A 15,511-nucleotide genomic window follows, 5' to 3' on the forward strand; every position below is an offset into this window, starting at 1 on the left:
CTCTACTTCTTTTGGTTGCTTATCAGGCTTGAGCTGGGAAGCATTTGGCACATGAGGTGGTATAGCAGGTGGCACGTAAGAGCAGGAAGGTTTAGGCTCCAGAGCAGCCGTCTTGTTTTCACAGGAAGAGAGCTTGGGCTGAACTTTCGAAACCTTTTCCACTTCGGCTGAGGGTTCCTCTGCATTTTGCACGCGTATCTGAGGTGTACTATAAGGCACCGCACTTAAATTGTCGGCATCTGTTGATGCTTTAACAGTTAACCAGGAGGGAGGTACTGCGGGTGGACGCGGCGGTATTATAGGTGCTATTTGAGGTACTTTGAAATGGCAATTTAGGTCTGCAGCGACGTCATTCACAATTTTACTAGCTTGTTCTGGTTCTTCTTTTCTGCGTGTCGGTGCACTAACTTCATGATTATTCAGAACAGTATCCCCGTGATCTTCGACAGATATAGTAGATACAGAATCCGGTTTAGAGTCTATTTTGTCTGGTAAACTATTCGATTCGTTAGTTAAAGATTCATTTTTATGATCTGGAATGAATAACTCATTAGGAATATTAACTGATGTTGTATTTAGAACTAAAACTTCATTTACACTAGTACTAATATCACTTGACACTGTTTCGTCAGGTTTTGGCGGATTAGGAAGAAGCGGTGAAGTTTCGTCTCTACTTTGAGAAAAATCAGTACTTTCACAACATGATAAATCGTCGAGACTGTGAGCAGGGTCAAGAGCAGATGCCTCATGATAGTCCGTGGAACACGGAGATGTATCGTCGTCACTGGTAGCATCGCCATCGCAGGGCAGCTGTGAACTTTGGCTGGTAGGTACGAATGCCAAACTAGACGTAACATCATTTGAAATATCAGCTATTAATGATTCTTCACTTTGAACCGATGATTGCCTATTATTATTAATAGAGTCAATATCATTAAGTTTATCGTCGCCAATAGTTACATTACCGGAAACATCTAAAGGAACATGTGAATTTTCAACTTCACTTTGTAAACTTGTGTGTGTATCTTCCGATTTATCGGTAGTAACGTTGACTCTAGGTGCACTTGCAGTTTCTAAATTAATGATTTCCGGACACGTCTCAACCTTAGCTTGTAAACATGTAGGTAAACTCATATATTGCGGTAGTGCGTATTCTAAATCAGTCAATGGCATATAATGAATATCGTTTCGTTCAGCAGCTAAACCTTCATTACAATAAGGGGTAAAATATTCAAATCCAGCATTGTCAGAACCATACTGCATGACAGACCAAGGATCGTTAGATGGAATTATGGGTATCCCATCAAAATACATGTCTCTGTCAATAAATTGTTCTGGTTTGTAATCCCATGTCGGAACAAAAGAGTCTTCAAAGGCCAAGTAATTTTCTGGCAGCATGACCATCGCCTGGTCTAATTGCCCGGGGTCTAAAGCGTAGGATCCATCATAAAAAGGATTATTAAGTACAAGCGGTGCAGGCTCGAGAGGTTCATATTCAACAAATACTTCAGGTTCAACAAATAGCCCATATTTCGACAAGTCTGGCTCTGATCGGCATTGTCGTGGAATTACATCAATTTCATTTTCTAATTCATTGTAAATGTACGAAGCATCGAAACTGTTAGTCCTTCGCAAATAATTATTATACAAGGGTAATATCGCCTGAGCACAGGGATCCTTTGGAAATACAGGATTTTCCACTTGCGCTTCAATCGCATCAATGTAAGTTGGCACACCCACGTTGTTTATTTCGTTTAAAGTATTTTCATTGTTCGTAATACTAAGGGTACTTTCAGGTGCAGCATCTGGTGTACTGTTGTCGTAAGTATCGTCACTCGGCATAAGCAGCACGCGCGGAAGGGCGGGTGGAGGCCCGCAGAAAAGCAAATTGTTAGGTGGCGGACGCGGCGGTTGGTCAGCCATGGCTCGCGCGAGCCGCGCGCGGCCGGTCGCGGCGGGCAAGTATTTCGGGGCGTCGGGAATAAGCGCGCCAGGCGGCCGGCACAGAATCGCGACTGACTGAGGGCGTACCAACTGACGAAAGCGAACACAAATAGAACGGGCGCAAGCGCGAGGAGGTCGCCGTCTCTCGCGCACATCTTCACGGGCGAAGGCGCACGCGCGTTTACAATCCAAACCCGTCCCGCACATTATCCCAAACAGGCAGGATGACGTTTAGCGCTTTATTCTGGTTCCGCAGTATGCATACGGTAAGTACACGAACTAAGACTGCCGCAAACCATTAACAGGCAGGTTTTTGGGTGGACACTTAGGGTGAAGGCGAGCGTTGGGTATAAGAAAGAAAACACACCTTCCATTCTTCCACTAAAATTAAAGATTAAGGAACGGTTACTGACCTGTTCCGGTGGTGAACGTGGTGACGATTCTTCGCGGTGATGTCTTCGTCGCCTGTGTGAAGTCGGTGAACGCCGATGATGTGAACGTTTGGAGCGTTCATTGCGCCGCCTCCACGAGTGCTCCGAGCTGCGAAATCATCGATCAATAGGCTGTAGAGGGTTAGTGAATAGGTATACGACAACGAATCGCATCCAAATTATGTTCAGGTGAGGTTAGTGCGTGCTAAAAGATCGAGTTTATCTTACTAACGTTGAAGATCGGCCTCTGCCACCAGAATACGGATCTACGAGTTGGATCAGGTGGTCCGGAGGCGGCAGGCAGCAGACGCGTAAGACTGCACATATAGCAGCCCAACGTCGTCGCCCCGTAGCTTTGCGTTTTATATGACTTTTACTCTCACCGATGGTGGTAGATTTAACATTAAGAGTGTAACTTATTTAATAAACTGGCTCGTTTTATTTTTAATCACTATTTCACTATTTCATTTAACCTCTAGTGTTAACGTAACTGGAATAGGGCAAAAGTAGACTTATCTATCAAAAACCTACTATCACTCAAAAATTTAACTAGCATATCCGCTCCATAGCCAAGCACAAAACATGAAGCGTCCAAGGTTAGCAAATGACGTACGGTTGACTGTTTCTTTCAATGTTAGCGATTGTCGAGATACAATCAAAAGAAAAGATAATTAACATGAGAGCGCGGGGCGGGGTATGTCAAGATGCACCTATGTCACCACATGACAGGGACCCGCTGCGTGCTGCGGCCCGCAGCGTACTGCCGACTCCGGTGAATCAACAGCCGCACGCGCACAAAATTGCTTAGATACAACGACATACAATCAATCCGTTTGCAAATAAATGCCGCGTTGACCTAGCTTGGTTACTGAACAATCAAGGCCTTTGAAGTATCCAGTTATTAAAAAAAAAAACTGAGCACCAGTTGCATAGTGTTTAGATATTTGTTTTAAAGATTGAGTTGATATCACTTCTATGCTACTGAAAAACCTTGAATTTTCTCACAAGTGTTGTTGAAAAATATCGACCGATAGCCAATCTTACCAACAACTTCGCGTTGTGAACGGGATGTGTATTATGGGGTGATGTTCATCTACGACGGGACAAATCATGATATTTTTTTATGATATAACGTTAAAGTATAAACGAAAGGTTTTCTTTCAAAGAACTAGCGCGACCTGCAACTGCAAGAATGCCAAGAACTGGCACTCGCACTTCTAATAGAATTAACTTTACGTAATTGGTTTATCTATCAGCCTACGGTTAAATACAGGGTGGAAAAAATTAACAGGCCCTGGAGGGAAACTCTCTTTAATCCTTCAGTTAAAGGAAGATTTTGAATTTTAAAATAATTTTCTAAAATTTGCTTGTCTCATCCAGGAATCGAACTAGCTAAAAAAAACTCCAGCAGAAATAAAAAAAACGCCTTAAAAAAACGCCGACAAAAAAGACAACTAAAAAGTAAAAAATAATTACGCACTACCTAGCTGTTGCCCGCGTCTTCATCTGCAAAGAATCCGTTTATCCCTATCCCGCGGGGACTATGCTGATTTCCCGCCAAATTAGCCTAAGACCTAGTAATATTTTTTTATCTAAGCGTCGTCGGTGTCGGGGGACCGCTAAGGTTAACAGGAAAGTAAAGTACATATGTTGTATTTTTAAACGGCTGAACAGATTTTGATAAAACATGTCTAAGATCCGTCGCTAGAAAACCAGCTTTCAAATAATAAAAAAACAGCATTCAAATCGGTCCACTCGTTTAAGAGCTACGGTGCCACAGACAGACACACAGACACACATAGCGGTCAAACTTATAACACCCCTCTTTTTGCGTCAAGGGTTAAAAATTCAAAAATAAGTACTAGCTGTTTTATTTCAGACACATTAGGTCTTACACTAGTCTTATATCCAAGCAATTGAATATTTAGTACACAATGTCTTTAATTCGTTTATAATAATTAAATTATATCATTATTAATCATTCATATATTCCTCTTGTTCTGAGAGGAGGCCTGTGCCCTGCAGTGGGACGTATATAGGCTGGGATGATGATGATGATGAATCATTCATATATAATTAATTATTAATTTTCTTAGTACTGTTCAATTTCTTTATTTATATATTTAGATTTGCCAACAGCTAACATAATGTAAAACATGCAGTAGAAACACAAGTATAACAATTGTGAGAGTATTTACTCAATTACAGACAAACACAGCATGCACGTTAAACATAAGCAAATCACTTAAAGAAGTAAAAGACACGTTATAATTTTCTTATCTCTCTAACATTCAAAGACATTGTATGAAGTAGGTACAAGCTTGCTAATTTATCTCTAAGTACCTGGACAATTTCGATGAGAACATTGTTTAATGGTAATATAATAATTATACTATGCACATTTCCTTGTTTCCTTCTTACACAGGGCGTTCTGTCCGAAGAAAAGATTAAATGGAACGTAGAGGGTTGCGGTAAAAAATGTTATTAAGAGCATACTCCACAAGTGACCACAACACTTTGCAGAAGGATATACGAAATAAATTTGAACAAGACTGTGTATCGGTAACGAGGGGCTCATTTCAATTAACTTATCAATGAAATGATTAAGTAAAAGAAAAATTTTATTTTGAATATTTCAAGTCTCAATATCTTACTTACATTAATTACGTTACATTTGCTTTCATATGTTCTTCGTATTATAATGGTTACATGTTTGAATATCGATGTATTACAATATCGAAAGTTGTTATACCTATGGTTTAAATGTCTAAGATTGAAATATCGAGTGATTAAAAATGACATAGGAATGCACTGAAGGAAAATAGGTTATTTATAGTGCATGCTTTAGGAAGTCATTTAATAAATTGCATTTTTTTAGTGTACGACCCAAACTTTATCCTAATTAAAATATCGAAGACATCAATATTACTTTCATTTATTCATTAACTAGCTGTTCCCCGCGACCCCGTTCACAAGAATTCGTTTATTGCTATCCCGCGGGAACTATGCAATTTTCCGGGATAAAACTATTCTATGTCCTTCCCCGCGACTTGTAGGTACTATCTGTGTACCGAATTTTATCTAAATCGGTTTAGCGGTTAAGACGTGAAGAGGTACGTAACAAACAAACATATCGACTTACAAACTTTCGCTTTTGTAATAAATATTTGTGAGATTAACTTTGCTATTTTGCATATCATAATTTAAAAACAATAAATCAACTTATCCTATTTTGTTAAAAACAGAAATGTTCTTCCTATAAAATACCTAAAGAGGCAGAATTAAACAACATTCAGCAAGAAACGGACCGTATATATCGTTGTTAAATCAATAAATATTCTGAACCTACATTGTTTATAGTTTTTCAAATAAGAAGTTAACTTTTTACAAATAAAGCACTGCACCAAATTTGATGAAATTTGGAATGGAAAATAGCTTGAACTTCATCGCGGGAACTATGAGTAGAATATTTTTGAACAGGGAATGAGAGCGGATGAGTGCGAGAAACACAGTTATTAACCCTTTTCCAGGCCCCGCTAATTTAAGTGTCGGCGTCGGGATGAATGTTCGAAGGGACGATCGGACGTTGTTAGTGTTGTATGTCGGTGTGATGGGGTGACAAATAAAAGTGACCAAGTTCGAGATAAGAGTGCCGGTACTCTTTGTGATTAAGTGCGGGTAGTTCAAAGGACTCGTGCTGCTACGCAGACTTGACTGACACCCTACACTTCAGTCTACTCGTGACCACGGCCACTGTAATGTGGTTGAAACGTCGAGGTAAATATTACACGTGTGTTTTAGCGTGATAAGCCCTGTTTGTGGTATTTTGACTATGAGGGATTCATTTAAAAACAATTATAATTCTTAATGACTTCAATTGATTTTGTACCATATTGTAAATGTACCAAGGTCGAATATTTGTGTACAATTTATGTGGTCACTATATGCACTATGCCTGGAAAAAAGTTAAATATATAAATATAAATCGAATTAAAATTATGTAGCAAATTACGTATTAATATTGTGTTATTTTGTTTACGTATTAATCTACTAACAAAATTATGATTTCATCTTATTACTTCTTTTATTCATGATCATCATCATTATCACGACTTCACAAAAAATGTTAAGAACCCCTTCTCCAGTGACCTTCTAGAGTCCAATGTTATGTTTAATGGACTATATATCGAGGGTATTCTGGCAAAACAGAATAAGCGCAAAAAAAATTAAAAAATTGTTACATACATTGGCATACTCAATTTTTTCTGCTTTATTTATCTAACAAAACCGTGTAAGTAAATAAATATTGTGCACTTACCCGGTTCTATCGATATAAGTTATAAATGTCAACATATTTGAATGTCGAAAATTAAAATATCTATTATCGGTCGTTCAACATAGCCGAAATGTCTATAAAGCTCAATAGGTTAGGTTATTATTGCGTCAAGGCGCGAAGCGCTTCAACTGCGCGGAATAGGAGCTCCGCGGTGGAGCTCCGTCGACCCTATCATGATAGTTCAGACATAGAATAGAATATTCGATACTCTGAACTGAACTTCGATATTTCGATGCCACTTTTGTAGATAATTAGATTTTCGATATATTAGACGTAGGTTATCTAACCATTCGACAATATAAGCTTACGTTATTTTAATTTTCGGTATTTCGATACAGTCGACATTTTAATTTTCGATATTTTGAACATCGACATTTTACCAGTAGGTATTTTAATTTTTGATATTCAAATATGTAACCATTGAATTGATAATAAAATAAAATTGATGATACATATCACGTTTTTTTTTTATTTATTTCAACGGCCAAATGTGTATTGGAGACATTTTATCCTGAACAATAATCCTATTCAATATTTTAGCAAGTGATTTTTTGAATTTTTACCAGGTTCGATTCCCGGTCTAATCTTTGAATGCAATTAAATTATGACTTTTAAAATAAAAAATGTTTCTTTAAAGTGAAATGAGCGAACTAAAGGATTTAATTAAGGTCGTTTCGTTAAGTGCTCATAAATTTTTCCCATCCTGTATAACATAGCATAGGTGACAAGAGAAAAGACAAGAAAAGATTAATCTAATTTGAAAAATGTAGCACGTTAATACCTTGTGTTACCGTTATACATGTGGATAAGACATCTCACGGCGAGTAATTGTATTAATAAATGCAGAGACCTTATGCGTGCTTTGACAAATAATGGTTTTTAAAGGTTTCTGTATGTTTCTCAGTGTAATCTGTTATTTTAGGCGATTATGTGCAAAAAAGAGCAATACAATACAAAATCAAAACAAATAATAAGGTTATCTTGAAATTGATCTTTAGTTCTCCAAATTCTCAAGTAACTTTATCACGAGAAATGTGTAATAAATCGGCAAATTTGAAAAGCTTCGCATTTAATTAAGTCGTGAAGAGATCAATGCACAGATTGCCATGTTTGGTAACTTTGGTATATATATGGCGATAAATTAAGTTATCTACATTTAACAAACCATCCAATTCCGTTTGAGGGCTGAGTCGTCAACTAGCGCCGTGCCAACAACGCGTGCGCGGGCGGCTCCTAATAAATGGCAGCATTTAAATGTTACATTGTGTTTAGCTCAGCCACACACACGTTGAACTTGAACTAACACGTTTCAATGGCAGACATTCATGTGATCGATATTGCATGTGCATAATGCAGTTTGTATTCAGGTCATATTTCATTAAAAAGCAGATATCTTTAATGAAAGAGTAAGTAGAGTTCGACAAATAAATAATGGCATACAGATATTGTGTATTAAAATGTATAATATTAGCAACAGAAGATAAATCATGATTCCATAGGCCACGATTTGAATATCAAATAGTTGAACACATTCACGAACTTCCGTTGCATTGATGTGACTGCGCGGCGGCGCCGCGTCGCGTCCGCGCGGGCAGAAGTCACCCACGGTGAGGCGTTATTCAACAAAGCCCGCGTCAGTGACAAACGATACGTCGCGAATAACAAACACAACGTTCACTTTCAACAGCAAAGGTGACGTCAATATTATCGATTCGATGTATAAGAAAAAAAAAAAAAGACGACTGAAGAAAGATAAGAAAAATCGGTTGTAACAATTTTCTCAAATCCAGTTTGATGTGTCAATTTTAAAGCTAAACATTAAATAAAACTTATTAAATCAGATCTCAAAGTCTAATCACTAACGGTTGGCTTAATTTCGCTCGTTAAGTTCTTTTTTCTTTTTAATTGGAGGAGTGAAAAGCGCCGGTTAAGTTCGTTTCGTTTCGTAGAAACTGACGGTTAGGGAGTCTTAATTATGGCAACGGGAAAACTTACGGTGGTTGTGAAGGTGAAAGTTAACTACGTATCCACTTACGTACGACAGTAAATATGCAAATATGTAACCTGGAACACGTAATTAGGCTCTCTGACTACTTCTTGGAGTTTATTAGGATTGTGCAACCGTACCCAGTTTAAAATAGCAGTGATGAATTAATTATAATAAATACATAATAGGAAAACGAACTTATAACCCGAAGATAGCAGCAGTTCAGTAAAAACCCTGCCGGATACGGAAAAACAGCAATAAAAACACAACATCATTAGGTGTTTTGTGTAAACTTCACAACAACGAATAGACACGCACTTGACGCCTGTGCCCTTAGTGTAAGTTTTCGGTTACAAAGTACGTCTCGTTCGCGTTAAAATCTCAATTTGTATGCAAACACGAACAGCACCTCTAACGGAACGTTTGCGATGTTTGTGTTTCCATACAAATTGAGATTTTAACGCGAACGCGATCGAGACGTATTTTGTACTGTGCCTTTACATATACATAACATCGCAAACGTTCCGCTAGAGGCGCTGTTCGTGTTCGTTTCCATATAAATTTAGATTTTAACGCGAACGCCATCGAGACGTATTTTGTAACCGAAAACTTACACTAAGGGCACTGGATAGCTTAGTGGTTATTATTGACTATGCACTGAACGCTATAAGTCCTGGGTTAAAATCTCGGCGGGGGCAGACGACATTTAATTTTGCGATGAATATGTATTTTCACTTAACAGCTTTAAATTTAGTAAAAATTTACTATATTAATGGATTTTATTTCGACATAGAATATCAGCCCAAATTGCAATCAAACCATCAAAGGTTACCATATTAATGGATTTTATTTCGACATAGAATATCAGCCTAAATTGCAATCAAACCATCAAAGGTTACCATCAGTTAACGATAAGAAACTTAGGTCGCAAAACTGAGGCGAGAGTGAAACGCCCTGGCACAATGACCATAATCAATCTCGGGTCGAGAACGCAGCGGACTTTGTTACCAAATTGCAAAACCCAATGTGACACGACCACGTTCGGTCAAGGCTTCACGCCAATTTTGAGTCAGCCAATTAAGATCTCGATAGTTTGTTTAGGTAGTCTTTGCAAATAAATAAATAAATTGAATTTTGATCAAATCTATCGTGACGGCAATGTGATTTGATTCTGATCAGTCGCATCGCAAGGACTGGACTGACCACTTCTCTTAGAAATGTTATGTTTTGTAATTTGAGAGGATTCGGGTTCTAGCAGGTTATAATGGCGGCCACTCGCCTGGTCGCCAAGGTCGTGCCGGATGATCAGTTACTGTGAACTGTGTCACTACAGGCAGTAGTAAAAAACGAACGACGCCCGCGCTCGATAACGCCGGGTCAATGACAAGACATCCCATGACTCTTTCTAACGCTGGACAAATTAGATTATTAGTCGATTTTTATATAATTTCAGGATTTATTTAGCAGTTTTCAAATACTTGTTATAAACAAGAATTGATTTTTTTTTTTGGATATTAGTTATTTCAAGGATCCGAATACAATTCGTAGCTTTCACTGTACAAACACTGCGATTTTCAAATAAAAAATACGCCAAGTATATGATTTTAATTGTATTTATTTCCGCGATCCAAAGTGCGCGATGTGCGGTCAACCAATTTGAATCCTGGGCCACCATGGGCTGGGACACCTTATCGTAGTAAGTAAATTAATATTTATTTGTCTACAGGGGTTGCTGCGTTTCCACCAGAGATGTGCGAGGATTTGTTGCAAGGAATGTGTTTTTCATGAACCAATAGAAACGCTTCATTTACCTATCTTCGTACAGCACAGCTGTAGTGGAAACAGCTGAGCGGAGCGAGGACAGGTTTGAGTTTCTATTGGTTCATGAAAAACACATTTCTCGCAACACATCCCCGCATATCTCTGGTAGAAAGGCAGGCTTATAATATTTATCGAATGACGTAAAATGTCATTACGACACAGTTCTATGGTGGCCTAGGAATGAAATTGGTAGACTATACTTAAAAGAACATTTTACGTTATTCAAAAATACAAATTCAACCCAATCAACATTCCGAGATGTCTTTAGTTTAAATAGACCCTCATATATCTAAATATACAGCATGTAACAGTTGCATAAACACATGCAAGAAAAGCCAGCGGTCGAGTATAGTGCACGTGTTTCTGGTACCGAGTGCGACCAGTTCACAGTGAAAGTTGATCAGAGAGCTGCTGCCGTTTGACATTTGTCAGACGTCCGGACGCGGCGCCCAAATGACACTAATCGTTTCATTTCAAACAATAAATTCAAGATTTATTATGACGACCAGATGGCCTAGTGGTTAGAGAACCTGACTACGAAGCTTGAGGTCCCGGGTTCGATTCCCGTGTCGGGGCAGATGTTTGTATAAAAAATACGACTGTTTGTTCTCGGGTCTTGGGTGTTTAATATGTATTTAAATATGTATCTATCTATATAATTATATTTATCTGTTGCTTAGTACCCATAACACAAGCTTTGCTAAGCTTACTTTGGGACTAGGTCAATCGGTGTGAATTGTCCCGTGATATTTTATATTTATTTATATTTAAGATAGTTATAGGTTAGTAATCAGAGTCATCACTGCATTCTACATTGTTATCTAATACGAATCGGTATTCTGTTAGAGATGTTTATCATTATCAAAGATTAAACATTCTCTCCAAAGATTAAGATCGTTGTTACGTTTGCTTAGAAAGAGGCTAGATTTTAGCCTTAAAATTGATTTTATATTCTAGCCGCTAGAATATAAAATCAATTTTAAAGTTTTCACAAATGTACAGCCCCGTTACGATGACTTTAAAATTATAACAATAGACGGTTCTCATATCTCATAGACTCATAGTCATAGGCGAAAATTTGTGGGATTTGGTCATTGACGTCTATGTACTAGACTGCATGTTTCTTACATCAAAACGGCGCACAAAAACAGTTCACAGCGCGGTTTTGTGAACAGTTCAATATAGTCTGTTGACGTCCGTGTCAATATAGTCTGTTGATGTCAAAGTAATATTGATGATTGATGCGCCGCGCGTTTTGTTCCAAACAGCCAGTCTAGTGCCGTAAGGTACCTACCTACATAGATGTCGATGGATTTGGTAGGAAAGCCACAAAACCTTAACCGCAACGTCTCGGAGACGCGCTTTCTCCACGTACTTCCCGGCGTCATAACGATCAGTAACGTGTTGACGAGCTCTTGGAGGTATTTAAAAGCTTTAAGACAATAGACAATTGAATTATAATTCAAAATTACTGTGTTGACAAATCCTTAGCTAATAACTAACCAGAACGAGGCCTTGAAACGTTTACAGTAAATACTATCGAAACGAATCTCAAGCTGCGACAGCGCCCACGACTAAGTTACCAGACAATTGCTTTAAACATTAATTACTAAACTTAATAAATAATAAAACTATGAATAATTAAACTTGCTTTAAAACTTGCTTTTTTTTGCTTTTTTGGGTTTTACGGGATGACCGTAAAAGTAACAAAAAATTTGGAATTGAAATAAAAAAATACAAAAAGATTCCAAAATACCAATCTTAATTTGCTTTAAAAGTTTAACTTCATTATTTAAGTTATACACAATTGTAATCTTAAAAAGTGGAGATCCGATAAACATAAATCTTTACTAATAATTGTAACTGTCTGTCTGTCTGTCTGTTATCTCTTCGCGCAAAAATCGCTGAAGCGATTGAGATGAAATTTGGTATTTAGATAGTATGAAACACCGGAAAGAACATAGGATAGTTTTTATCTTAGAAAATTGCCCTAATCCTGCGGGATAGCAAGAAACGAATTCTTCGCTCACGGAATTTGCGGGCAACCGTAGCATATCGTTAATGTTTTACCGGCTAGTTTTTTTAAAATCGTTATTTAATTCATTTAGTAGCAAAATGGCGATAATGAGTGTAGAGATTAAGCAACCCGTGCAGCAGGATGGAATAAAGCGCAACGATGGTGAGTCACGGCAAGTTGTGCAACCTTTTGCACAACCAGTCGCCAAGTAGTTTGGCGACTGTCACTGAATGATAAAATTCATTAAGAGCAACTGTTATATTTTAGACCACAAAATGACAAATAAGATTTATGTATAATTATGGGCGACCGGAAAATCGTTAACTAATGCCAGTGACATCATCAGTTAATGCAAACACAATAAACTGTTTTGGAAACAAAGTAGTTCGCATTATTCACCCAAAAAGTAAGTTGGAATATCATCCACCTACACCTAATGGCAGGTTCTAAAGAAAAGACTGGTGACGAGGAACAAATTCTCTAGGAATTTAATTTACTTTAGGACCTAAAGCTTGAACGGTACAGCATTTACGGCACGAGGTTGGCGAAACGTGTATGCAAGAACCGGCTCGCGGCGCAGTCCAGCCCATTAGCATGTCGATGCACTCGAGCTCTGCAGTGCGTACCTAGCTGATTTTTACTATTTATGTCGGCAGGAGGTTTGACGCGTCTGGCTGGGGTAAGTACCTAATACATCGCAACTAGAGCACACACTGGGATTATTAGGTAGGACTAAAATGATGGAATTGGGGAAGTGAGTGTTAGTAAAATATAAGAAAGTGCATTGCCCGTTGGCATAGCAGTGTTACATACGATACGCTCCACTCGTGTTCGCGCATGCTCTTCTGGAAGGCGGCGGACTTGGGCGTCCAGGAGTCGACGCCAAGGTAGAGTGCGGGCAGCTCAGCCACCTTGACCTCGAGCCGCTCGGCGAGCCTTTGCTCTACGACGGACTTGGGACCGCTGGTCAACAGTCGCTGCTGCTCCTTGGCACTACGTCGCTCGACACCTCCGTATCCGTTTTGTTTTTCTCCGTTGCAAGACGTTACGCTTCTCGGACTATCTGTGCTGAGCAACTTGCTCTTAACGGTGTCCGCCTTACCGTAACTTTTAAATTGCACTGATTCTGTTCCGTTCGCAGTTCGCGAATACTTCAAAGAATCATATGTGTCGCCGTTAAGGCTACTGTATTCGACATTGTTAAGGTTATAGTCTCTATCTGTACGTTTGAACGGCACGTCGTAAAGGTTTCGTTTAATGTAACGCTCTTCATGGTTCTGTTTTAGGAAGTTGTTTTCGAAACTAGTTATACATTTAGGAACATTATTTACGTAGTCGGTGTAGCCTAAATCTTTTCTGTGTAAACCTTTTTCACAGCCCTTTTTTAGAGTTTCTTGTATGTCTATTCCGTTCCCGTTGAGCCTACCGTAGCTCAAGCTCACAGGTTGACCGCCATCTACTCGATTGTCGAACGATTCCGTCCGTTCTACATCTTTGCTTTCGAATTCATGTTTGACGAGCGCAACACGTGAAACTTCCTCGCCGTTGACGCCGTTTTTATAGTGCGACTTGTTAGTGAAATCTGCGGTCATGATACCTGCCCTGCTTTGTTCGTTGGGAACGGCCCATGTGTCGTGCTTCTTCTTTTCACTGCTCTTAGAAGACCACGCTTTGGCGAGCGCCGCTTTTAGTGCCTCGCGCCTTTCATGAACGCTGACCCTCGGGTACTCGTGTATGGGGACGATGGCTGGTGCGTAGAGGCTCGATCGCGGCGTCGCTCGCGTTATGCGGAAACTTCTGAACTCCCTGTTGAACTCCGAATTCAGAGAATAAGCCGGTATTCTCGAAGTCACCATTTTGAGATCAAAATTTCCACTACAAGTAAATTATAACTATGTCACAATTAAAGTTTGAGCACAGAACACACTGAACACATAACTGCTCTACCTGTAAAAAGTAATGATTCGGTCAAGTGTTGATCTAATTTATCAAATATGTACCGAGGCCGAGGAGTGTTTTTCTGCAAGAAGATTGCTAGTGAAGGTGCAACGTTTGGAGGAGCATGGATGTGTCGGCGGGCTGTGGGCCGCGACCTTCGCGGCAAGCGTCAGGCGGCGGCGGCGATGGCGGCGGGACAACGCACTGGTCAACGAACCGCCCCGGCCGCCGCACCGTGCACGCCGCGCGCTCCACTGCTCGTCTCGCTTGCATAACTTACTCGCGAACCGCTGCCCTACCTTATCTCTTATGCAGTTACACGGCCGGTCAAAATATTGACATTTCTCATACTTGTATGGAGTTACTTTTTACTCGAAAATTCAACTGAATGACAATACTTTAAATGAGACAAAAATATCTATGAATTCTTATAATATTAAGTTGTAAGGTGATAGATAAGACGTCACTTGTGTGTTAGCCCATTTTGTGGAACAATTATGCCGTATAAGTGCATCGAGCGTCGCCTTGGTAGCGTCCCTAATAAGGCTGCTAGCAGTGCTGCCATATGGCCCGCGGCCGACACATCCTCGCTTGTCGACACTACAGCTGCATCGATACAAACATATCGCTGTCTATCGACTACCCATTCTGGGCCAATGCATTATTACGTCGTGTGATACATAAAATTATTTACATAACATTATGATAAAACAATAATATTTATAAACCGATTCTTATGACATTTGCATTAGTTCTCGGCTATTTAAATTATTTTATTAATAGTATCGCACTGCACCTCATTGCACTTGTTTTTAACATAGGTTATATTATACTTGTCAATTAAACCACGACAACAAGGCCAAACGAAATACATTAATTATACATGAATGTGTCGAGTCTGTATTGTTAAACGTGATAGACGGATCATATGAGATAATGTTAACTTATGTTTGTATATGCTTTTAATTTATTGTTTTGATATCATTAACACATTAAACATTGGGACACTACACTCGGTACGGTACACTATTTATGAT

At 39.1% G+C, this 15,511-nt stretch overlaps 1 protein-coding gene across 7 annotated transcripts in view; it reads right to left on the bottom strand.

Annotated features, from left to right (window-relative positions):
• Positions 1-15,511, bottom strand: part of Doa (CDC like kinase darkener of apricot) — a 73,628-nt gene that overhangs the window by 21,816 nt on the left and 36,301 nt on the right. For 3 of the 7 annotated variants that reach the window (XM_074096452.1, XM_074096453.1, XM_074096454.1), the window contains one exon: positions 2,358-2,484. In XM_074096452.1, coding sequence (XP_073952553.1) covers positions 2,358-2,484 — 127 coding nt within the window. The other 4 variants (XM_074096447.1, XM_074096448.1, XM_074096451.1 and 1 more) reach the window with 3 other exon arrangements.

The sequence above is a fragment of the Choristoneura fumiferana genome, chromosome 13 (genome assembly GCF_025370935.1).
Source record: "Choristoneura fumiferana chromosome 13, NRCan_CFum_1, whole genome shotgun sequence".
Lineage (NCBI taxonomy): Eukaryota > Metazoa > Arthropoda > Insecta > Lepidoptera > Tortricidae > Choristoneura > Choristoneura fumiferana.